At 36.6% G+C, this 27,360-nt stretch overlaps 1 protein-coding gene across 1 annotated transcript in view; it reads left to right on the plus strand.

Annotated features, from left to right (window-relative positions):
- Positions 1 to 27,360, plus strand: part of MCHR2 (melanin concentrating hormone receptor 2) — a 177,233-nt gene that overhangs the window by 74,636 nt on the left and 75,237 nt on the right. The window contains exon 4 of the mRNA XM_089665193.1: positions 11,505 to 11,714. Within this exon, the coding sequence (XP_089521319.1) occupies positions 11,505 to 11,714 (210 nt within the window). The remainder of the gene's footprint in view (positions 1 to 11,504; positions 11,715 to 27,360) is intronic.

Below are 27,360 nucleotides of genomic sequence, written 5' to 3' on the forward strand. Positions count from 1 at the left end.
ACAAAAGATCAAGTGTTTTAAATGTCTATTTGCAGTGTTTTCCTTTGTATCAATCATTTTTATTCATTTGCAATGTGCCTTTGAACCTCTTCTTGGATTGTGTAATTGCTATTTATGCTGGCCCAGCTCCTCCCTGTTTCCTCTCACCTCCCTGCATAACCATTAAATGAAGCTGGGGTGGGAGGGGTTCAAAAGGAAATGCCATAGAGTGCTTCTGGAGTAACAGCTTTAAGTCTCCTGAAGTTGCTGATGTTAAATCCAAGATGGCAGCACCCAGCAGCAGCCTGAAGTTTTTGAATGTTTACACAATGGAGGCTTGTATGCGTAAATAACATGCCTACAAATGTTAAATGCTTGTAGAATATTATAAGAAGATTCTTGTGCAAATACATGGCCTGACAATGGGGTCTCTTTAAGGAATTAGTCTTCTGCTTTTTTACATGAATAGGATTTGGCACCCCATGCTCAATTAAATCCACAACTACATTAGTAGCACGCGTTCTTATTTCTCCTTGTCTTTGTGCTCTTTCTGCTGCCCTTACAGATTGTGTGCAAAAATTAGGTGGTTTGTATCAATAAATGACCACAGCTTTTGCTCAGGATTCTAGGATCATAAACCTTAAAGCAGTATCAACCCCAAAAACAAAAATGGATTACACTGCAGCTTATTCTAAATCACCACTCCATGCTATCCCCAAAAACTGGTGTATGAAATCAAAGCTGCTTTACTTTTAACCCTAAAATATGGAACAAAAGGATTGTGTATACAACTAAATACTACCAATACAGCACTAACTATGTAATACAAAGTGAAATCATACACACCTTTCTCACAAAATGTTATAGCGTTAACTTACGTTGTAGATATAGTTTAAGATGTTATTACCATGATTTCTAGTATTATATTTCTGGATGTTCTGGAGTTGGCAGTTTGTGTAGGGATAGCATATATGATGATTTTTTTGCATGCTAGTCTCATATCAAAAATTAATAGGTTACTAAAGTTATGGAAATTCTAGTAAGACAGAATACAACTTTGTCAATGATGTAATGTGTTGTACTGTATTGTAATGTATTCTTTAAATTTTGAGCATGCTTGGTCTTGGTCACTCGATTTCTTTTTCCATACAAATTCTATACTATTTACACAAAAATCATTCATTATGTTATCTTATGAGAACTTTTTGTGCATGTCTCTTCAGATATTTTCACATGAACTGTCGTGATTGGCTCTCGAAAGTTGCGAACTAATGATTGAACAATTGCTCCGTCAGCAATTTTTTTTCAGTAGTTTTTCTTATCGTGTGTACTAGGCATAAGTCAGGAGAAAGTTCAGATAGAGATCTAAACAAACCTACAAACCAATGTTCTCTTGAAGATATGTCTAGTTAGCCAGTGGCCCAGAAATTGAACAAACACCTCATTATGGATTATTGAGTGATATTGGCACAATTGATTTGAATAGTGAAAAAGTGCTTGAAAATTAAAATGTATACAGTATATACACACAACACCCCCTACAAAGCAAGGAAACCTAATTTTTAATTAGTAATCTACAAAAAATATCTAAAAAAATTTAAATATAAAAAAGAAGACTGTATATAAAAAAAAACCAAAAACAAACTTACTGAGGTTTCAGTAAATACTACAAAATCTTTCCAATGCTGCATATGCAATATACCGTGAGACAGCCCATTATAGCGAGTGGTCAATAAGAATGTGTAGATTGCTTGATGCATGATGAATCATAGTAATTTAATAAAATATATGAGTACAAGGTTGAGTAGTTAATATAATTTTAATTTTTTCTTTATTGTGCACAAAGTATTTCACCACTGCAGTAAAACATCTCACTCTGCAGCATATTTTATTTACATCTAACTGTGCAGCATATTTTGTGTTGCTTCATTATTATAGTCGGTAAATTTTAATATAGCTAGTTTATTAGTTTTGCAGTTCAGAATATTAAAGGGATTAATGATTATTCTAAAATCCTCCTTTTTTTTGGTCATTCCATCAATGTTTCTTAAACTTACATACGTACTTATATAAACTTCCAGGCTAAGTGTAAAAAATCATAGTATAGAAGACTCCCACTAGCCCTGTTCTGTCTACTGAAACTACTAGGCAGTTCTGTCTACTGAAACATGCAGGCATTTGCAGGACCCGACCCAATGCCACTTGACAAGGGTAGAGCGTATTACTTCTCTCTAGACACAAAACAAAATACCGGAGCACACACCACAATTTAGCAGAGAGTACTACTTAAGGAACAATAAGACCAAACATTTTGCATGCAGCTATTAATGAATCTAAGGGTGCTATTTTAAGAATAATAGGATGATTTTATTATTATATACTAGATTAACATCTAATGGCCATCACTCTTTCCTGCCTTCCTGTAAGTTTTATTAACAAAATATGAATTATTAACTTAAATAAAGAAAGCAGATTTGTCTTATAAGACTAGATAATAATCTTTTTATTATAATTACCACTTAAAAGCTGCAATAGGATTAATACTTTGTCTCCCTTATATACAATATAAATATATATATATACATATATGCACATACACATTATATATACAGTTAGGTCCATATATATTTGGACACAGACACAATTTTCATACTTTTTGCCTGCATGCCACCAGAATATTCTAAAATGAAGCAACCCAAATGAATTTGAAGTGCAGGCTTTCAGCTTTAATTGAAGGGGTTGAACATAAATATCAGGTACAAATTTTAGAAGCTGCAACCATTTTTATACACAGCCCCTCCATTTTCAGGGGATCAAATGTAATTGGACAAATTAATATAATCATAAATAAAATATAAATTTTTTATATTTTCTTAAGAATCCTTTACTGGCAATGTCTTCCTGAAGTCTGGAACCCATGGAGTTTACCAAAGACTGGGTTTCCTCCTTTCTGATGCTTTGCCAGGCTCTAACTGCAGCTGTCTTCAGTTGTTCTTTTTGAGTCTTTCTGCCATTAGTTTTGCCTTCAGCAAGTGAAATGCATGCTCAATTGGATTGAGATCAGGTGTCTGATGTGGCCATTGCAGAATATTCCACTACTTTTCCTTCAAAAGCTCCTGGGTTGCTCTTGCAGTGTATCTTGGATCATTATCCATCTGTACTGTGAAGTGTCGTACAATCAACTTTGCTGCATTTGGCTGAATCTGGCCTAACAGTATATCTCTAAACACTGCAGAATTCATCCGGCTGCTTCTGTCTTCTGTCACAGCATCAATAAACATCAATGACCCAGTGCTACTGGAAGTCATGCATGCCCATGCCATCACACTGCCTCCACCATGTTTTACAGATGACGTTGTGTGCTTTGGATAATGAGCTGTTCCAAGCCTTCTCCACACTTTCTCTTCCCATCATTCTGGTACAGATTAATCTTAGTTTCATCTGTCCAAAGAATGCTTTTCCAGAACTGGTCTGGCTTTTTTTATATGTTTTTGTCAAAATCTAATCTGGCTTTTCTGTTTTTCAGGCTTATGAATGGTTTGTACCTTGTCGTGAACCCTCTGTATTTGCTCTCGTGAAGTCTTCTCTTGATTGTAGACTTTGACAATGATACGCCCACCTCCTGGAGAGTGTCCTTCCCTTGTCTGGATGTTGTGAATGGGTTTTTCTTTGCCATAGAGAGGATCCTGCGATCATCCGCCACTGCTGTCTTTCATTGACTTCCATACATTTTTATGTTGCTGAGCTCACCAGTGTGTTCTTCTTTCCTCAGAATGTACTAAACTGTTGATTTGGTCACTCCTAATGTTGCTGCTATCTCTCTGATGGATTTGTTTCATTTCATTGTTTCATTGTTTCATTTCAATGAAGCCTTACAATGGCCCAATGGCATCCCAATGCAGGTGCGGGGGGTGCAGTCCGCACCAGGTGACACCGACTGCACGGGGTGACACCGGACCCGCTCCACAAAAAGGTAAGTTGTAAAGCAAGCCGACAATCCCCGCAGGATGGATCATATCCATCCTGCGGGGATTGCCGGCTTTCTTTACAACTCACCTTTTCATGGAGCAGGTCCGGTGTCACCCCATATAGGTTGCATGCTGACGATCCTCATTGGCATGAAACCTATACGGGGTGACATTGGATCCACTCCAAGAAAAGGTAAGTTGTAAAGAAAGCCGCTGATCCCCGAAGGATGCATAGGATCTGTGGATTGAGTATAATGGATCGGAATCTGATCCATTATGCTCAATCCGCAGATCTGATCCATTCTGCAGGGATCGTCGGAGGGGGTGTCACCAAGTGTTACCGGGTGACACCTACCCTAGGGATGCCTCTGCAATGGCCTGTTTCACTTGCATGGACAGCTCCTTTGAACTCATGATGTAAGTTCACAGCGATAGATTCCAAATGCAAATACCACACTTATAATCAACTCCAGACCTTTTACCTGCTTAATTGATGAAGAAATAATGAAGTAGTAGCCCACACCTGTCCAAGAAACAGCTTTTGATTCAATTGCCTCAGATTAAACCTGAGAGTATGCACTTTCAGCTCATATCCATTATATAAATATAGATTGAATTTGTTTTGGTAAACGCCTGAAAAAACTAAAACTGTGCCTGTGTCCAAATGTATATGGACCTAACTGTATGTATATATATATATATATATATATATATATATATATATATATATGATGCCCAGCTATACCAAAACGGCAGTAAGGGCATCCAGTGTATCCCTGCATACACATTAGCCAACTACACAAAAAATGGCAACCATCCCAACCTATAACCAGCCTTAGCTGTAAGGGCAATGGGCAATGCACATCACAAACAAACAAAAGATTTCACAGCAACAATTAACCGTCAGCCTGCGAAACAACCAATTTGTGTGTCTAACAGTTTCTATAAAGGTTTTTGTTTGTATTATACTGTATTATACTGTATTATACTAACAGTGGCGTCACTAGAGTTGGTGTCACCCGGTGCCATAAAATATGGTATCACGCCCCTCCACCAAGTATAGTCCCCCTCAGTACAGACCCCCCTTCCTCAATACAGACTCCCCTTCTTCAGTATAGACCCCCCTCCCTCAGTACAGATCTCCTCCCTCAGTACAGACCTCCCTCTCTGCTAAGTACAGACCCTCTCCCTCAGTACAGACCTCCTCCATAAATATAGACCAACTCCCTCAGTACAGACTTTCCTCTCACTAAGTACAGACTCCCTCCCTAAGTATAGACCCCCTCCCTCAGTACAGATCCCCCCTCACTAAATACAAATCCCCCCTCCCTCAATTTAGACCCCCTCCATCACTATAGACCCCCATCCCTCAGTATAGACCCCCCTCAATACAGAACCCCTTCTCCACTTGTGCTAGCTTCCCCCCCCTTTGTGGTCAGTCTGTCCCCCTCCACTGTCCAGCTACAATAAAGGTAAACTTGGTACAAACCTCAGATCAGTGTGGCACATGTACAGCGGTGTCCCTCCTCCACCTCCTCCTCCTGTATGTGTACAATGTAAACAGCCAAGGAGGGGAAGGCAGCTTCAGTAAGGAACCTGCTCTGCTGTGTGAGCCGGGGATGGAGATGGTAACCCAGACAGCCGGCGAGAGATGCAGATCAGTTACTGGGGCAGTGTTATTAGTGCCCCTGAGAATGGGTGTCACCCGTCTGGTAGGTGTCACCTGGTATGGTTTGCACCACCTGCAGCCCCATAGCGATGTCGCTGTATGCTAATACTTTTATTATAACTTTTAACCCCTTCCCACCTAAGGGTAAAACAAATGCTAATGTCTAAGCACAATTTTGCATCTTTGACATGTGTTAATAAAACTGTACATATCATCACAATTACTTTTTGCATCCATGTGGATTATACCTTGTTTTTTTTCAGGACAAATTGAGCTTTCATTTGGTGGTAAATGGTAATGGATATCTCCTTTTTTTTATCAAAGTAAAACTGCCCCCCCCCCCAAAATAAAAAATAATTTTTTGAATCCAGCTGTATATTTCTTGTTACTACACATTTTGCTTTTTTTAGCCTTTGACTCTTACTGAACAATAACCCTGGCACTGACCTAGATCTAACCTTAGTCTAGGTATTTTTTCTTTGTTTTTAATTTATTTATTTATTTTGCACACAGTTGTTTGTTTATCTCTCTCTGCAATGAGAGAGAGATACAATGTATCTTTCCTCTCGATTCTCAGAGAGAGAAACGCGGGGGTAGGCTTCATAGTGACTGATCACCAAGATAAATCAGAGGCTATCACAGTAAGCAGGTGACCAGGAACTGGGAGTTCCAAGTCCCGATCATTGGTATGGACACGGGGCTCCCGGTGAGACCCCACTCTCTGTGCTCAGAGCACACTGTGTGGCATGCTCCCAGCACAAACACACAAATGCATATGCAGCCCAATGAAAAAAACCCAGTCCAGTGTGTCCTCATACTATATATGTGTACGCTCAGTACCAAGGGGTTAAACTTGTTTTATCTAAAATTCTTGTGCTAGATTTTCTTTATAATGAATTACTTTTCATGCATTTATTTACTAGTTGTGTATCCAGAGTAAGCTATATTACAGAGAACACCAACTAAACATAGCCATCATCTACAAGCTTACCATATTTACCCATACATACACACATGCACTAAAGAGCTTCATTCTGCCAATGCAGGAAAGTGAACCCTAAAGATCTAGAACCACCTATTATTATGTAAAAAATACATTTGGAAGGCCATTATCTTCAAGATGAAACATATTTAATAACCATAGTGGATTCAAAGGAGACAACTTATTTCTGTTTTCTGTGTGCTTTCTTAGAGCTTGTACCACCAACTATATTGATTTTCCTTTCCTATTGTTCTGTTAACCATGTCTTTATGTTTCCAAAAAAAATGTTTCTATCATTGCCCTATGTTTCGACCTAAAGCTCCTTTCCAGATTAGAAACATATTTAAAGAATGTAGCAAAGCTGAGATTTATCCAAGGGCAATGAAGTAAACAACCTTACCAGAACATATAAATTTGTGGCTAAAAATAGTGTTAAGCTCACAAAGCGAGGTCATCTGTAAATGGAAAGCTGAAAATATTTCAGAAATAGTTTTGCCAACCTGTAATTGACTTTGCAGAATAATTTAGTTTGAGACATTTGAATAACTTCAACTGAGAAATGTTATATTAGCAATTGGGAACGTCATTTCTCTTAATACTATTACATTGTTAGACTGCACTTTATTTGAATGTAATATTGCAATTTATTGCAACTAGAGACGAAAGCACTTTGGAAAAAACATTTGTAGGGTCATTTACTAAAACACATCCAAATCCTGGCTTGATTTGAGCATACAATTTGACCAGAATTAAAAAATTGCAACAGATGCAAATACTTTCCTTTTTCATAGAAAAAGGAATGGGAAGATTGTTAAATTGTGAGAAGAGAGGAATTGTGGGAAGACAGTTAAATTGTAAGAGTATATATTTAACCATCATTTGCATAGACTGTTGCAGGTCTGAAGCATCTCTCCAACCACTGTTGTTGCCCTTAGTACTTTGGTATATGGTACAATTATCACTAACATAACAATTTAAGACATTGTTAGCTGTGATTAGTTCATGTAGGTTTAACTCAATAGCAGTTACAAGTGTTTCCATTTGCAGGAAATCCTCTACATTGGACTTCCACAAAACGTATTTGCAGTCTAATACAGATCATTGTTTTTTTTATTTTTTTCTGAAAGAACAAGTGTTTTAACATTCAACAAGAATACTATCTGAAAGAATATTGTGACAGTTACCTGCAGCACAGCAAAACAAGCAACAGCATGCAAAATGTTTAATTGAAAAAAAAGATGGAAAACCAAATACTAAAAACATTTTAATGAAGCATTTTCATTTTTTGAAAGTTCAATATTTTGCTAACCCAAAGAAGCATGACATATATCTGTGCTGCATAGACCATCTAGTTCAGCATGGAATGTATCTCATCCCAAAAAATATTTAAGTAAGTTACACATATAGTGTGTAATACAAAATTCATTTAATATGTATCCTTTCTTGGAAAACAGACAACTTACCAATATGGAAGCCTAAACCTGTTCTAAATTTAATAAGAAGCAAAATCAGACCAAAAAAAGGAGTGAAAACTCATTTTACTCTTTCGTGAATCAGACCAATTCACTAAATGTGCAGATTTCTAACAGGTGAATGACCTATCACTTTTTGTGAGAAATCTGATTAGCCCATTTTGGCTACACCAATGTTAAGTTGCCTATTTTCCAATAAAAAAATCATTATTAAATCAATTTGGCATTACAAATGATATGTTATATTTGATGTATTCCAAGCCGAACAAGCCGGTCTATGCAGTACGAATGTACTGTATGCCATGTTGTTTTTGGGTAACCAAAACATTAAACATTTTTATATTATATTTCTAATTAGGATCCCTGAGAACTGTTTTCTTTATCAGCCTTATAGTCCACCAATGACCTTCAAGAAGCTTGAGTTTGCATGTTTTCTGGCATAACAATACATGAAAGTGTATGTATATATTACAGATTACATGCAAAAATAATTTCATGCAAACTAAACGGCAGAAGAACATGCATCAGTTAGCATCATATTGGTGCATCACCTCTTAAGTGTTTCTTGACATGGGTACATTGGTGATAAGTATCCCTAGCTGCATACAGTATTCTCTACAAATCTGTTTTATTTTGGAATAACCAAAGATACTAACTTCTATTTACCATTTATATATGCTTTATTATTTGAAAAATGTATAAACTGTCCATTTTTGAATACCTAATTCTGAGTACAACAGAGATACAGTTGACTGATAGTCAGAACTAGATTAAAATGAATGATGGCAAAAAAACAAGGATATCTTATACCTCCAGTTAAATGAATGCAACAGGTGAACATTATGTTAAAAATGATCTCAGGAAGTAAAACATTAGTTTTATCACATTTGGAGAAACCATGCATTTATTGACTTCATTTGTTGAGTATTGCTTAGTAACAACAGCATACTAAGTAAATTTTTAATTTGTAGGGTTTGTACATATAGTTATTTCATTTTTGTCTTTACAAATACAACTTTGTACCCACTAAGGCTCACACCACAGATGCCTTGTAAAGAATCTTGGAATACAGAGGTATATTGCTCTGTATCGCATGTGCCTTGCATTCTGAGTTCACCAGAAAGGTTAATAGATGGTTTTAAATATATATATGCAATTATGCACCGAACACAGTTGAGCACTAAGGATCAATATGTGTCTGCCAAGATGCATTAATGTTCCTATGTTCATGAACCACTGATAAGTGATCACATTTCTAAATTAAGGAAAATATTTAAAGGAATTCATTGTGTTACTTCAGTGCGTACTAGCAAATGTTTACCTGTATCTTTGTGTCTGTTTTTAATGGGAACATTCTGAATGATTTTCTGTAGGATGTATTTACATACGTATTCACTTAATACAGAATGAAAAGTGTAGCGCTAAACCCTTATAATATAAGGTGAATCAAAAACATGTGAATTTCATAAATAAAAAAAAATCTAAAAAATGTGAAAAAAAACAATATATGTGTATAGTTGCCCTTTCAAAGATCAATCTGTAAACCACATCAAATCCTACAATCACTTTGAAGTGGCTAAGTTGGACGTCCACTTTGGAGAGGGATCACGGGACATCGATCAATCTATGGACACTGTTTTTACACATATTTTGATATAATGAACTAAAAGATTGGTTAGTACTCACAGATCAATTTGTGTATGGGTCATTTGCAGTTTATATGTCAGATATTATATGTTTATTGTGTGCACTTTGATTTAATTGATTGTCAGTTTGATGCGATTTACGGAGTGGTCTGTGCATGGGCAACTATACTTATATTGTTTTTCCACATTGTTTACATCTGTTTATGTAAGAGATTCAAGTGTTTGTGATTCACCTTTTATTGTAAGGTTTTAGCACTACACTTTTTGTTCTTTATGTTCTGAATTTGGTATCACAAATTTGTGTGTAGGCTGCTCTACCCATTTGTTGAACATTCTGTTCACTTTGTTAAAGCACAGTGAATGGGAAGAAAGGTAGTAAAGGTAGTAAAAAAGACCCTGTCATAAACTGAAAAAAAAATTGGGTAAAAACACAGAAAAAAACCCATTTTACCTGCTTACTTGCAGTGTTTTTCCTTTCCATATTTTTTATCACTTGCCTTTTGACATGGTAGAAAATGTGACTTTTGGATGTCTACACAAAGGAGGCTTATTTTTATGATAAAAAGGTTTTAGTTGTATCAGTGGTTTGGCAACAGGGTTGCCCCAGAAGCAATATGTATATCAGCCCCTGAAGCTAATGTTCTTAAAGCAGGGTTAAACCAAAAAAATTATTAAATTGCATCTTAGCAGTCATTAGATGTGGTGGTTGCATCAGTTTCCTTTTCTTTGGCTTTTTTCTCTCTATTTTCATTTGGTAATCTGGCCAGTAACACACCTCCCTTATTAGTGAGACACAACTCTGGATGAATGAGCACAGGAAGCACAGCAGACAACAGCATTGTCAGTCTATGGGAGAGGTTAGTGTTTAATGTATTAGCAGATTTAAACACAATAACAAATTGAAGCAGAACTCCAGCTCACACTTTATAATTGGTTACAGCCAAAGTTTGTTATTTTGGGATAAAGTTTTTACATGAATAAATAAAAGCTGATCATTGTAATCATCCTTGCCAGTGGTAGGTGGCTTGTCTCATCCATGTAAACTGATACATTCTACTGGAGAGCTTGAGCTATTGAAAAATAACATACTTACTGGCTGGATCACCAAATGAAAATAGAAAAAAAGCCTAAAAAAGAAGATGAATTCAGCCATCACATCTACTAATTGGTAAGTTGCAATATAGTAAATGTTTGTTTTTGGGTTTAATACTGCTTTAAAGAATGGTTAATGCAAAAAAAAATTGCAGGTAAATATCCATGAAATATTTGATTTTGGACCTTGATTTGCTGAAAGATTAGATCATGTTTTTTGCAAAGTGAACTTTCACTTAGTTTTATGAATATGGTGAAGTAAAAATTAACTTTGCAAAACACCCAATAATGTGCAAGGTAAAAAAAACCCCAAGATATTTATACTGTATACTATTTAAAGGGCTAGAAAGAGCATGAGAACAATGGACTATTCATAACTGTGTATATGCTCATATATCACAAACTATAACACAGAAAGGGATACATGTAAGCATCCAACTCTCTGAACATCCAATATAGATTAAACAAACTCCATTAAATAAAATGAAACAAAAATACATTTTCAAATCTATTTATCTTAAAACACTATTTTCTTCCATTCTGTTTTGGTTACCTAATGATAAATAAATAATATGATAATCTAATAAAATCAAAGCAAATGAAAAAAATACAGTTGAACTTTAGAAACTATTTTAGACTAATACTAATGTAGAAACAAATAAACTATGCTAAACTGTGTCTGTTTGTTTATTCTAGATCTAGAAGAAAAACAATACCTGATATCTATATATGTAATCTGGCAGTGGCAGATCTTGTCCACATTATTGGAATGCCATTTCTAATCCATCAGTGGGCTCGAGGAGGCGAGTGGGTGTTCGGAAGTCCTCTTTGTACTATAATTACATCCTTGGATACATGCAACCAGTTTGCATGCACAGCCATTATGACAGCCATGAGCCTGGACAGGTAAATAAAATGTTTTTTGCAAGATTCCATGGTAGTTTTACAAACATGCATGTGTAGATAATTCAGTGTTATATGTATTAATTTTGTGAAAAGAAAATAAAGATTTAGCTGAATGCTCCCAACCATGATAATCAAGGGCAAGGTTAGATATGTTTTTTTCCTGGCACATAGTAAAGTCAAGAAAGTTAAAACAAAGGAAAAAAAAGCATGTTAATACCAGTTTGCCACTCTGACAAATATAGGTGTTTGTAATCACAGTATACAATATATGTCACAGGTGAATAGTGAATCACTATTTTCAAGGCACATTACTCTCCACGTGTGAACATTGTTTCAAGAAACTACCTTTAGTTTATACAAAAACTGTACTGCCTTCCTGCTGTTAGATGTTTGTTTTGGACGATTTCTTTTTTTTTTGCTATAGAAATAGGTTAGAAAAAAGTAAACTGGCATAGTTAACGTGACACTAAAAGATATCCTCGTTTTCTAAAAACAATCTATACACATCCACTACTTAATTGCCCTGTAATCTATTTTTCATGAAATAGTTTCTTACTGTGTTTTTCTGCCTCCTTCTAACACCTTGTGTGAGCACCAGAACCTCTTATTTCCCCCCTCAGTTCCATTCATTTGGAATAAGCAAGGCATGTTGCGATCAGGTGCACTAATCTATGCACACTAATACTCCCACAGTCCTTAGATCCTACTCCATAGATCATAGTCCATCTCAGGGATGAGCTAGAGAGGGTGGCTACATTTCTACACACAATGGGACATGGAGAACAAAAATAGCAACCCTCTAACAGGAAGTCAGATCACAGCAGCAAAAAAAAGGAAGTTGGAGGAAGCTGAGAGCAAAAGAAGGTAGTTTTTTTAGTTAAAGATTAAGTTTTGTTGAAACAAAAAATACAATCCTGAGTAATCTATACATATTGCAAGGATTTTAACACACCTTGTTACTTGTTGATTCCTACCTGTTGCTGCTCTAAAGAAAAGGCTGTTTGTTCCAATTTGTGCCTTTGTATAATTATAAATAAGTGTGACTTTGTCATTAATAATCAGCTGATTATTAATGAGGAAAACAGCTGCGTCAGAATTGATTAACCCTTTTGGAGCATCTCACCAAAAAATGAAGGATCTGCAGAGATTGTCTAAAACCTGACTTTTATCTTAGTGCAGACTTCCGGAAAAATCAGTAAGCCAATCACACAGCCAGGAAAAGACATTTCTGGAGGCCTTCCATACAGCAACAGTATATGGAACACCTCCAGGTTGCAATATTGCATTGAATTTTACAGAATGTTACAGCTTGCAGATTGAAAAGGAAACATAATTTTTAAAAGCATTCAGTTACAATATGATTTGTTCAGCAATTATATATGCAGCATTATTTTTTTGCAAATTTTTTGCTATGAAAGTGTGGTTTTCGTTTATAAATACATCCTTTAAAAGAAAGTAGTGCACTTGCCTAAATTAAGAGCACTAAGTGTCATTTCTGTCCGATGCTTCATTCCTTTGCTATTAGCATGAAGTATTTCTAACAAATTTTTCTGGCATCAAGAGAAAAAACGTTACAGGATAGGGGGCTCCAGCACACAGCTTGCGATTGGCAGCTTCAGATCTGTTCCTGTGTGCTGAGTTGATTGATGTCAAATTAAGACACAGTGTGTTCTGTGCATTCCTATGCAGGCAGTCCCATCCATATCAATTGGGACGCAGCCACTGCATTGGGCACAACCACTGCTCCCACCTTGATATCCATGTGGGTGCATGTCCCTGAACTCACATTGTCTGCATTTAGGGCCCTGCAACTACACCCGCATGGATGCCAGTTCTGTCCTTGCAGGTACTGAGTCTCAGTTGGCATGAATAGGACTGCCTGCACAGGGATACATAGAACATCTGTGCATCCCCATGCAGGTAAACATGGCCCTCAATGAGCATACACTTTATCACACCCCATTGAATGAGGCCTTAGTAGGAATTTATGAGGAATTTTGTAAGTTATGTTGTGTTTATGTGTGTTAATAAAGATATTAGTGGTTTTTTTTGTGAAAATATCAATTTGCGCAACTATTGTGGGGCCTAAAAAAATAAGTAGCGCCTTTTTATTCTACTGGTCATGTCCTTTCAGAAAATATATGGTTTAGGGTGGTCTTTTACAAACTCTGAAAGCTGTGAGTGAAAAATTAAAACCTCCAGTCTTTTAGAGGTATTTTTGCGTACGTTTCATTTTCACCATTTCGCAAAAAGGAGCAATTTAAAATTTGCAAATATTTTTATTAACTCAATACAGGTTATGCTTTTATATTTAGTAGGAATTAAGCAGGAATTTTGTGAAATTTGCTGTGATTGTATCTGCAAATAATGATTTTAGTGTAAGTTTAGTAAAAATATTTATTTGATAAACATTTGCAAATATATTGCAATGCCTTAAAATTCATATGCTTTTAGAAATAATATGGTGTGGTTGGTCTTTTACAAACTCTGAAAGCTGTAAGGGGAAAATGAAAAAGCAATGAAAAAATTATAAAATGGTCTGGCCACCTGATTTTAAAAAAATGGAGTGCAGGGCCTGGCAGAAAAAGGGTTAAGGTATGCATCTTCTGTACTTAACTCTGACAATTCAATGTCTAAATAATATTAATGTATGTCTTACATAAAATTAAAAAAAAAACAAAAAACTATTTTGAACTTCTGCTCATTTCCCCTTCTATGGTAAACTTTCATGTTCCTCTCTTATCTTAAGGATTTCACTGCATCCACCGTGGTGTATTCTCCCTGTCTCTTGTCTTCTAGCTTTCCTCCTGAGTGATAGCCTCAAATTTCCCTTTTACTCTCTACATGCAGGTTCAGTGTCTCCTCTTTTTCTGTTCTCTAAAAAGCTAAAGAGCTCTCTTTCTTTTCTTTTTTTCTCCAATTTCTAGCATACGTCTCTGCTCCCTTTTGTTTAATTTTCTCAATGCCTCCCCCTATCACAACCTGCAACAGCTGCCTCCTATAAACTCTTTATCACCACTGATCTCCTTGTCACTTCACACCACTTGTTCCCACTTTGCACTTCCCCACTCCCCAAACCCCCTCCCACCCCATATCTTCAATTATTCCCAATATATTCAAAATACAGGCTTCAGATATTTGGTAGAAATTAGCTATCATCAGGACAGCATGCAAGCATTTGAATAGGGTGCATTTAAGAAGAGACAAGGCAGGTTTTATCTTGAAATAAAATTAGAGTGTATTATCTGAGAGGCAATAGCTAGAAAAACATTGTTCAGTGCCTGGGCATTATGTAAACAGATTGGATAGGTTGCAATATAGGAGGATGAGATGACGCATGTTTTATCTTTATGTTAAAATTACAGTATATTATCTATCTGAGAAACAATATCCAGAGTGTAGAAGCACCAGAATAGGTTGCAAATGGGGATGAGCTGAACATACTTGGGTTTGGCTCAACACAGGTTTGTCAAAAATGAGTAAAACATTTTTTAAAAAAAGGTAGGTGCTTCCTATGGGGGCCCCTTTTTAAAGCATCTTTTCCCAATGTTTATGAGGACAAGGGCCTCTTACCACAGCCTTGACCCAATGGCTGTCTATAGGTAAGTAGCTTTTTGATATCTGGAAGCCTGTACTGGAATCTGGGAGCCCCCAGATACTGCCCACACATGTGCACAAAACGTGAAAGGTAAATAAACGCACTTACACAGTTCTTTATTAGAAAAAAAAATATCCATTGTACATCAATCACATTTTCCAATAATGCAAATTACGTCAATCATAATGAACAATGGCCACCAAATAAAAAAAAAATCCCACTAATCAATGGACACATGCCCGTCACTGATTAGTGCTGATTGACATTTCTCGGGCCACTGCTAAAAGTAAACATAAGGATGAGGGTGTTTTAAGTGATGTCATTGACCAAATATGGCTATTTTTTATCACTGCCATTGTTATTGTGTGTAAACCATACAATTTGTGTTTATAAGGTTTGGGATTCCCAGACAGTAAATGAATGGGGCAGGTGATGTCACTGGTAGCTATAAGGACACAGCCTCTGCTTTCTTAACAACTAGGAACAGCAAGGAAGCTATCATGTATATTAGCAGTAATAACAGAGTAGTAATAGAACAAGAAGTATGACCTTGCGTTTAGACAGAACTTAGAAATTTGTCAACTGAGGTCTAGCTGCAGAAACATTGTATGACACCTTTACAGTGCCTGGGCACCAGAGTAGGCCATGAACTTTGAGACACAAAGCTAAATTTATTCTGCAGAAAATATCAGAAATTTGGTATCTGAGGTCCAGCTGTAGATATATTGGTTGGCACATTTACAGTACACCAGAATAGGCAAGGAGAGGTTATAAGAAATGATAATGTTGGCAGGTATAATTTTTTAGACTGGTGGGGGACGATAAAGTTTAATCTGTAGCATTAGCAGAATGGGTTTTGTGATTCTTGGTAATCCAATACTGGCACATTTTAATGAAAGCTAGAAGTTGCAGCACACATTGTGTGCATTTACTTTTCACATACTGTGCATGCTCCAGCAGTATATGTAATTACTGTAGTAAAGCCCCCAGCCTGTGCTGTTTGTCTGTAATAAATTTGTCTGTCTGTCTGGAATAAATATAAGCTTAGCCTATTTAAAATGATCCTGCTACTAGATTTTACACTTTTACAATTTTACACTGCTGTATTATCTGTGGTCACTTCATTCTTAGTTTGATAGAAATTGGCTGCCAATGTGTGCTGCCAATGTATGCTGTCTCTGAGACTATTTGTAAAAATTGTACTGTTCTGTAACATCAGGTAAATTTTTAAGGCATCCCCCAAGCATGTTATTTAAATGTTTGTGTATCTTCTGTGCTGGCCTTTAAGTGTCCTTTGTACACAGCTGATCACAAATTGAGGTAAAGGGTCAATCACAGTGGCCCTTTAGCATGTGATCATCTGTGTCCAATCACAGCTGATCACATGTAAACGGACTTGACGGTTATCTGCAGTACTTTCCTCACCCGCTGTGTCTGTGTGAGTAAAGGAAAGCCATTAACCGGCAAGGCTGTCAGCGCATGGTTTATACTGATTATCAGTGCAGCCCCATCAGCACAGCATATCAATGCCCATCAGTGCAGAATATCAGTGCCCATTAGTGCCACCCATCAGTGCCCATCATTGCTGCCTCATTAGTGCCCATTAGTGCACATCAGTGCAGCCTCATCAATAGCCATCAGTGCAACCTATCAATGTCCATCATCAGTGAAGAAAAAAAACTACTTATTTGCAAAATTGTATAACAGAAACTAAGAAAAACATTTTTTTTATTTCCTATCTTTTTTAATTTGTTTAGCAAAAAATAAAAGATGTAAAACATAGTGCTGATTAAATACCACCAAAAGAAAGCTCCTTTGGTAAAGCTAAATACCACACAATTGTTATTCAAAGTGCAACAGCACTGAAATCAGAAAATTGGCCTGAGCTGGAAGGGGTGAAAGTGCCAGGTATTGAAGTTGTTAATTTTTAATAAGTACCCTTAATATGTCTACACAAATTGCATTTATTTTTAATTTTTGAATGTAATTATGTTGTTGTGCGAATCTAGAATAGCCCTTATTATTTGTCATTTGCAGCTTAGTCACCAGCATTTTATTCTCTGCTTGCAGGATTTGGTGAATGCATGTGTGTCTAAACTGCAAGGCACACTTGAATTCTAGTAAGACTAACACAGTTCTGAGAATAGAGCATTCCATGTGTTTAAAAGGGGATTAAACAAAACAGGTGGCAATTAAGATCAATCACAGGTAGTCCTATTTACCACTTGTTTTTTATTCATTGCTTTTCAATTATAATTTCAATTAAAGTACCTCTATGCAGAAAGACATGTTTTTGTGTAACAGCAACTTTTTGATTTAAAAGCATCTTTTAAAGTCCTTTTTAATATCTAATGCACATAGGATGTTTTGCAAACTCTCCTAGGAGCCTTTCCTCCTGGTAGCACTGTTTTGGCAGAAAACAATGCCTGAAACTTGTAAAAGTGTATAACGTGTTTAGGTGCATTTAGGTGCATAAAGCATTTGGGCGGTAATTAATTTCACTGGCTAGAATAATAATTTATTCTTGTCATTGAAATGAATTATTGTTCAAGCACTAAACACACCCAGCATTCATGAATGTTTGGACAAGTTTAGACGCATTTAAAGGTGTCAATCGTTTTTTCCTGCCAAAATGCTTCTGCTCCTGGACCTAATGGCAGTGTTTTTTTTCTGGCTCTAAACTCCCCTGCCTCTAAACTCCTCTAAATCCTATGTGTGCAGCTGCGTTTAGAAGAAGTAAAAAAAACTCACCAGAAGCCCCTAGGTGTAGCTGAAAAATGTCCAATGTCCATGAGGTATACTGTAATACCTAACACGAATAAAAAGAAATATGTTGGGCCTCAAAGAGAATAAAAATAATTACACATCCAAAAATAGACATATCAAACAAAACAAAATGCCTAACACAACAAAATAAATTTAACTCTAATTGCTAAAAAGATTGCAGCTAAACAGATAGTGGGACTTAGACATGAAATAAGACAAGGTTAGACCTTGGTGACAATATGAAATTTAATCTAAGGACCCCATTTGTAAACCAACAGTATGGACTTACCATGGTCATACTACAGTTTTGGTTTTTGCTTTTTTTTTAGTTTTGGCACTTTTTTAAAGCACGATCCTATGCCTTAATAATGTACGTTATATTACTCTTGCTTTGAGACTCTGAAACAAGCCAAGTGCTGGAATAAAGAAAAAAAAATCCAAGATAATTAGAACCCAATCATTTGACTTTTCAAAATCATGTTACCAGCCTCTTCTCTTATCATGGCAATCCTCTGCTCCAATTGGCAACTTTCAGTTTATGAATCACATGTAAAATGCAGGAGCAATGTGGAGTGAAAAATTCTGTGTCAAGAGGATAATCAGTATGCACTCTCTATTATAAACAGGCCTCTTAGAGTAGGAAAAGATCTTTCTTTATCATTTGCTGCACTGTAATCAGCCTAAGAAACATGCAAAAAGTTACACAAAACAGTATAGCAATTTTAGATGGCTTTATTTTATTAGTATTTATTCTCTCCTGCCAATATTACCGAAGTGACTGTAAGTGCCAGAAAACTCACATGTAAGACTTCTATGTTATCAAAGAAGGCAATGTGAGAGTGCGATATTACCAGAAAGGGCACCATTTAATGAAGGTCATGTTAAAAGTAATGGAAAGAATGAGCATCTTCCCTTTAACTATCTCCTATCCTATCATTTATTGATTTCCATCAATGATGATGAATGAGTGTTGGGAGCTGTGCATGTTTTTATTAATTAAATCTAAAACATTGCAGCTTTAAACATTGTGTTTATTTTTTTACAAAAAGGAGACATGGTGCAGGACTTCAAAAGAAAAGTCCATAAATGCAATTTTGGATTTGAAAAAAATAGATGACAATAGAAAGATTAGAGGGTTTTTTTTTTGTGTCGATCTGTTTTGTGTGAGTATAAGTTATTATTTTCTTGTTCCCTATTCCGACAGAATGGAAAAGACATTTTTCAAGAATAGTCAAATACATTGTTCATCAAAGTGTTTACAAATCCCAATTGTTAAAAGCATGGTATAATAAAATCTTTAGAAGTATACCACACATCTTAGCAGGGTCTCACATGGCTGATGTCTGATGTAGTATTACATCTGCCCCTGCAACACAAGACAAAGATAACATAATAACGTGTTTATCTGCAGAATCAGTGACTCCCTGTTGATGATGATGAGTAGTTCTTGTAAATCAAGAGAAAGATAAATCAAAGTAAAGCATTAAAGCAAAAAAAAAAAAAAATTACAAAAAAGTGGATTTTTGTTCTGTCTTTGCAAAGATGTGCTAATTACTTTCTTGCATCTTCCAAGACAAGATACATCCAAGCCTAATGTATTATGTCTTATTGACAACAGATATTAATATGAAGATACACATAAAATTAGTATTTATTGCTATATGTTTGAGATATTATATGCTACTAGGATAGGTTCTAGGACATGGAGCTCTGAATCAATTCATTCAAAATTCAATTCTTCTCCAATTAAACTAATTTAACACAAGAAAAAAGAAACAAAGCTATTACAATCCACATCAATTTACTACCAAATGAACATCTTTCTGATGTTTACTGGATTCCCAAGCCTTGGATATGAACTGAGCTTCCCATGTGTATGCCTTTCTTTTCAGCTGCCAATCAAGAAAGGTAAAATGCATATTAAAAGCTATTTATTTGTGTACATAAAACAAAGTATATGCAAAACACTATGCATTCTCTAGTGCAGAATGGTGTTTAATAGATCACATGTGGTATTCTTTTCCCTTTGTGGCCATCAGTACTATGTTAATAAAAAAGATGCTCCCCTGGATGTTTTTCAGTTAATAAGTTACACTTCCTTAAAAAAAAGTTTGCAGCTAAATACATCATGAATGTTTTGTCTCTTTCTCCGGGATTAAATAAAAAACTTGTGTGTTTCATTTTAGAAGTGGGGGTGGGTTACAACCCTTGTATTTTAACTGCTATCTAAGGCTCTTTTAGATTTACTAAATTCCGCTAATGGAGTCGCAGGAAGCAATAAAAACCTGAAAGGCATTTTAAAACTTTTCCTCTCTATCCAAAATCAAATGTGTTTGGCTTGACATACACTTTACATTCTAAAGTGGTAATCTTTCTCTGGAATTAAGTAGGTGCAGCCCTCAGTAGACATAACGGGGTTTATTTACTAAACCTGGTTGACTCAGAATCTTGGGCACCTGTGCATGGTAGCCAATTAGCTTCTAACCTCAGCATGTTCAGTTGAGCTTCAGCAATAAAACCTGGAAGCTGATTGGTTTTTATGCAGAAGTGGACAAGATTCTGAGTCAACCAGGTTTAGTAAATAAACCCCAACGTGTCCCACAGTGTACATAAAGGTTTACTAAAGACAAATAGACTGTTAACTTTGCAAACAAATTTTAACTGAGCTCAGTGAAAGAAATTAAGTTCTGCTGACTTCCACCATCAAATCATGTGCAAACAAAAATATATCAGATTAAAAGGGCTCCATGCTCTAAGCTACTGCTCCCCCACTCCAATCAAAACTTCTCATGCAGGAATAGGGGCAGACTGACCATTTGGAAGCTCGGGCACTGCCCGAGGGCCTGGGGTCAGTAGAGGGCCCCATAATATGCCCCTGGCACCTTTTTCATAGGCTTTTTTGAGTTTTGGCAAGGACACAGGGGCCCCATGATCCCCTATTGCCTGGGGGCCCCATGAGTTGTAAGCCCGCCCCTGTGCAGGAAGCAGCCTGAGCCATGCGTGCTCTGTAACTGGAAGTAAGAGAAAAAAGCTGCTACACACTGGATAGATCATAAGTATCCATGGTTATTATAGAAACTGTCCACAGGCATGGCAACCACAGTCCCTGCCAATCCAACCCAATCAGGACATAATCTTAATGCTGGAGTCTCCATCTCCCCACCTCTAATTAAGCCCTGATTGGATGAAATGTGCTAGAGAGGCAATCCTAGGCAGGGATTGCCATTTCCATGTCTGTGTACATTGCATAAAATAAACGTGGACACTTGTGATCTATCCAGTTTTCTTTCACACACAAGCAACATTAAAGTTTTTTTTTTAATTTTCCTTGTGAATGTTTGGGTATTCTTTGGTTCTTCACACTCTGGGTCACCTTTAATTGAAACATAGGAAAGTGATGGTAGAAAAAAGACTGAGTGGCCCATCAAGTCTGCCCATTCTTTTTCTTGTTTTTTGTACGTTTTGTGTTTTTTTTTTTACTTTTTTTTGTATAAGTATAGATCTATGCTAGTATAGATCTAGGCTGTGTGGAATAGAGACAGTACAGCATGGTATATGAAATGAGGAAGTGCAGAAAAGCAAATGTACAACATAGCACATGAAAGCAGAAGTGTGAAATAGGGAATTGACAACATGGTATATTAGAATAGTTATTTTTGTACCTTAATAGAATGATCCCAGCCACCATCAGATCTCCATCAGCATGGACCCATCATTAATAGCTTTGATAGCTTAGCCACCCAGACCATGGAATATATGAAAAGAATGCCAGAGATACAAAACAAACCAGTTCAACATAAGAAATATCACTAAACAAAATTCTTCAATTAACAAATGCATCTGAAACAAAATGAAAAAAAAATTTCCACCATGTGTATGTCTAAATGACTGTCTCTTTGGGGTCATTCTCTTGCTGCAGAATAAATTTTGGGCCAATCACACACCTCCCTGATGGTATGGAACAATGGATAAATATCTGCCTGTATTTCTCATGCAGGCTGGCTCCCATGCCAGCTCTGGGTGTCCATTGACACAGAGAGCATGGCTAGATCCTGTGCCGGTCAAGCCTCATTGGCTGCCATTTACAGTGGCCTCCCCTGCTGTCTCTGAGCCAATGAGGAGGGAGAGAACCGAGAGAGCAGCTGCTCCCATGCACATCGCTGGGTTGAAATCAGGCTCAGGTAAGTATAAGGGAGAGCTGGGGGTGGGGAGCTGAGCATTAAATATTTTTTAACTTAAAGCAGACAATGCATTAGGGTAAAATGCCTTCAGCCTTCACAACAGCTTTAAAAGATCATTTCTAAATGGCTACATTTCTCTGTCTCTTTTCATTGCTAAGCTGTTGTCCAAATGACTTTTATATTTAAAAATATTTATCTTTATAAAATATTTTTTTTTAATATTAGTTATAAATATTTATTTGTTTTAGTTACTTCTTATTAGTTATCTCCAAAAATTCTTTAAAAAAATATCTCTGGCGCCAACTTTTCATGATGGTTTGCTATTATTGTGCTAACATATACCTGGACATCATTCCTTTTTTTGTCTTACTACTAGCTGATGATTAGCTATGGTAATAATACATTTCCAGAAAAAAACTCTGAACAAAAAGTAATATCATTTAGGTATGTTTTATGTATTTGCTTATGGCTTCAATATTTAATAGCACACCACATGATGAAAGGAAGAATTTTTAGACGGCTGGAACATATTGATAGGACATATTGAGATTTTTTTCATGAATGAATATCTTTTTTTTCAGAATTTATGAGTTTCTTTCTCAGACAGAAATGTTTGCATGCGGTAGTACTGCCTTTTTTGCAGAAAAATAAAATGTATCAGATTTTCTAGTCTTCTCTGCCTGGTCCAAAACAGGGGGATTCTTCAGCACTGAAATTTTTTTTACTGTGTTAAAAATTACAATTAGAAAATTTAATATAACAATGTATATTCTGGAAGTTCAACCAATACCTTCTTTATGTTAATCATGCAGAAAATCACATGGGAAGATTGGCTTTGTCACCTCTATTGATAAGGTCAGTTGAATTTTTAGGTCCTAACTTCTATCCAACTCTGTTGAGGGTTATAGATAACATCCAGATAAGTCAGTTTTGGGGTGATCACCGTAAATCGCTAGAATAGTGGAAGTACATATCAGATAAAGTGAGAGTGATATGGGGGTCTAAAGATTGACTTCCTGTGCACATGTTTCGCTGGTAGAGCACCAGCTACCAGCTCTATAAAATGTATGGATTAATGTACAGCAGTGTACAGACTGGGTCAGTGTGGGATATTACATGTACAGCACAGTGTACAGAATTTGGCAGTTGGAAATAGGGAACATATAGCACAGCATACAGAGTCAGATGGTGCAGAAGAGGTATTGTACAGATTAGCATACTGAATTTGGCAGTGTGGAACATATCATGTACAGCATAGTATATAGTATGAGTTAATGCAAAATAGGTAGTGTACAACATAGTATGCAAGATTTGGCAGTGCAGAATTTTTTTCAAAAAAAGTGTTTAAAAAACTACTGCACGAATACCATGTAACCTAAAAAATTACAACACCCACTCTAGGGCATCTGCTTCAAAAATATAATGTCTGTGGTGTCTAAGTAACATGTAGGAGAGATATATCAGAATTGGCCTGGTAGGGAAGTACTTAAATAAAGCAGGGCAAACAACACTAATGATGCACAAAGAAACCTGATTCCAGTTTATGGTAATAAGACTGGTAAACCACTTGTCCACCAAGTTACATTTATGAATGTCAAGTTGTTAAATCAATAAAAGTGACTGCAGCTGTGAGCTTAATACAGTGGTTCTAAATGCTCAAGGTTTTACACCTTCATGCATTCTATGCATAAAGGTAAAAAACCTTCTGTGTACAGCATCACCTCCAGCCCCCCCAATATTCACCTAAACCCCCTCTTGATCCAGCGATGTGCACTGGAGTCTCGGCTATCCCGGGACTGACTCCCTCCTCTCATTGACTGAGAAAGGAGCGGGAGCCATTGGCTCCCACTGCTGTCAATAACAGACAGTGAGCCAATGAGAAGAGAGAGGGGGCAGGGCCAAGCCACGGCTCCATGTGTGAATGGACACATGGAGCAGCAGGTGCCCCCATAGCAAGCTGCTTGCTGTGGGGGCACCTGACAAGAGGGAGGGGCCAGGAGAGCCTGTGAGGACACAAGAAGAGGATCCTGGCTGCTCTGTGCAAAACCCCTGCACACAGCAGGTAAGAATAGACATGTTTGTTATTTCTTCTTCTTAAAAAAATAATAAGCCTATAGAATCACTTTAAAGCAAAGGGATTTCTGATAAAAGTGACTGGGCAGCTCTAAAGCCACCCAATCACTTTAATGAGGCTCTTAAAGGGGTGTCTCTCCACTCCACTGGGGAAGCCCAAGACCATGGGAAACGTCTTCCCTAGTAAAAGCAAAAGGAAATCTGGGAACATATGTTCACTGATCCCTCCTGCGACTAATGACCCCGATGTGTGTTACGTCACTCCCGGGGTCATAGCTGTTATTCCTCTTCTAGCATATCCAAGTATGGAGCTATTCCAGCACAATCTCTGCTGGAATAGGTGCACTCAAGGGCAGAGGAGACTTTACGGGTCTAAAAGACCTCCAATGTCTCCATAAAGTGTACCTGTCACCTGCCTATTTTTGTTAGCCGTTTGTAATAGCAATGCAGTGAAAAAACTAAAAAAAGAATTATATATAATAAATAAAAATAAACACAAAAAACTGCAGTGTTAGTCAAGCATGTGTATATAAATATCAATTGTACAACACGTGAGGTATCATCATGAATGTCGGAGTGAGAGCAATAATTCTAGAGCCATATTTCATAGTTAACTCTATATATTCCATGGTTAACTAATGACCTGAAAAGGCTTTTAAAACATTGTCTATGCTGAACTGTAAGTACCATCGTTTTTTGTGATTCCATGGGTGTGAGCAAATTTCAGACTTGACATCTTTGGAATTTTTTTACTTGACACAATCCTATATTTTATATATTACCAATAAGGGTAGGAAATTGTGTTTGTTTGCACTAAAATAATTTTAGTTTATTTTCCCTGAAAATATGCATTTGATAAATATCTACTTAAATATTAAGCGCATTAAAAAAACTGCTCCTACTACCATTTTATTCTCAAGGGTCTGTGCTTTAAAAAATATATACTTTATGTGGGGTTTACAGTAATTTGTAGCATAAAATGCAGATTTAACATGTGTGGAAAAAATGAAAAAATTGCACTGGTTAACAAGTGGTGAATGATTTTTGAGTGGCTACGGGTATGAAACTTTGTGTGTCACCTGTACACTTTGCTCTGAATAAACCCATATGGTTTTGCCCACACTTTGTATTAGAATCTTGGTTCATTTACCTGTTTTCACAGCTAGTATTTGTATGAATAATGTTGTTTTTACTATATAAGTCTAACAACCTTCTATGGTAATTGTTTCAGTGCCAGTCTTATTCAATTTATGTAACAATGTGAGGTATCCTCCCTACCTGCCCTAATGACTGAACTGCAAATATACACGTGGAACTTAAAATGTAGGTGTACTATCAAAAAATCATCTAACCCATCATTTTTATCCCTCCTGAACTAAGCTGTCCTTACAGGCTTACACCAGTTTCTTGCTTATGTTAGAAGATAACCATGTCCTGCTCGGAGATGTTGTTTTATTCTGATGCTCTATGGCCAAACTTCTCTTCACCATTGACAACGCCTGATAGACTTTTATAAGGCTCAAGAAGCTAGAAGACAGGTTCTTACAACTCAGTGGGGCTCACTGCAGAAACATAGGTACTGAAGAAGATGATCATAGCCAGAAAGGATAAAAAACCTTACCAACGCTTTTTTTAAAATGTTGTTTAAATATACTACATAAGTACATAGGAATATGCAACAGACTTTGACATCATTTTAACCAAGCAAAACGTGCTCATTAAACAGAGATTTTTTACCAATTCTCGGAGAAATAGTCAAGTTAATTCTGTGTTCCTGTGAATAGTAATCACACGGACTACAAAAAATAGCTTCATGTGTTTATAGTAATAAACCTACACAGATTAACTCGACCATTTATATAGGAAAATTGTCATTATTATTCATGCGGTGTTCCAAGGCTCCCTTTAACAGAACATAACAGGACACTAATTAGTAAATACTTTCAGTAAAGGTGAACCAGATCACATTAAAGGCAATTTCTTTTGAGATAATTAAATGATTTGCTGAAATAGTATCAACCTGGTTTCTCACAGTGAAACAGCAAAATATTGAAAGGTTATTTTTACAGCTCTACACAGGAGTGCAGCCAGGTTTTTAGGAGAACTGAGATTCCTTTGCATTTGCATTCAGCACCCTGAAGAGAAAAAAAGATGTAGGGTTCTGTGACCAGGACTAGTCTGACACAGACACAAAAAAGACGCACCCACCTGGGGTGCTGCTTTAGGGGGAGATTTCATACGGACTCTTCCACACATCCAGTTTTGAACTGGACTGTCTAATTTTTTGGGGTTCCTAGTTATGAAAGCTGATTTATTTTCCACTACTCTACCAGTAGTGATGGGCCGAACCCCTTCCTTTTCAGGTCGTGGTTGATCATTCGAACCTAACGAAAGTTCGACAGCAAACTTTGGACAGGGACAATTCACTAAGCGGTATCTTACCACATCTGAGTATGCGGTAAGATACCACACAGCTACTAAAATACTGCAGGAATTATATTATTAAGTTATGTGGTATTCTGTGGTCAGGTGCATTGCGTTGGCCAATCACAATGCACTGACACAGCGCAGTGCACTGTGGGTTGTGGAGGGCAAACAGCTAGCTGAACGACTTTACTGTTTGTATGTTTGCCAAACACATGAACAACCGATGTTCGAGTCAAGCTTATGTATCTAGTCCAATGCTATCTACCAGTAAGCAGCTGCTGCAATGGTTACAGTCGTCTGTATCTGTATGCAGTAAAGATGGCTTTTACACACTAATGGGTTTTCGACTGAACGTTTGTTCAAACATTTGTACATAAATTCTGTGTATATTCTTCGTTTTTAATACATTATTTATAAGAATAGTTTTTATAGAAATAATCATAAGGGAAAAATGTATGGGATGAAAAATATTAATCATAATATACAAATACATAAAACACAATGTGTTTAAAAAATAAATAATAGAGAATGGGTTTTGTATAGTATGGTTTCTATTAGAGATGAGCGAATTTCTCAAAAATTCGATTCGGCTGATTCGGCG

The sequence above is a fragment of the Staurois parvus genome, unplaced genomic scaffold (genome assembly GCF_062004578.1).
Source record: "Staurois parvus isolate SC_StPar_1 unplaced genomic scaffold, SC_StPar_1.0 ptg000048l, whole genome shotgun sequence".
Lineage (NCBI taxonomy): Eukaryota > Metazoa > Chordata > Amphibia > Anura > Ranidae > Staurois > Staurois parvus.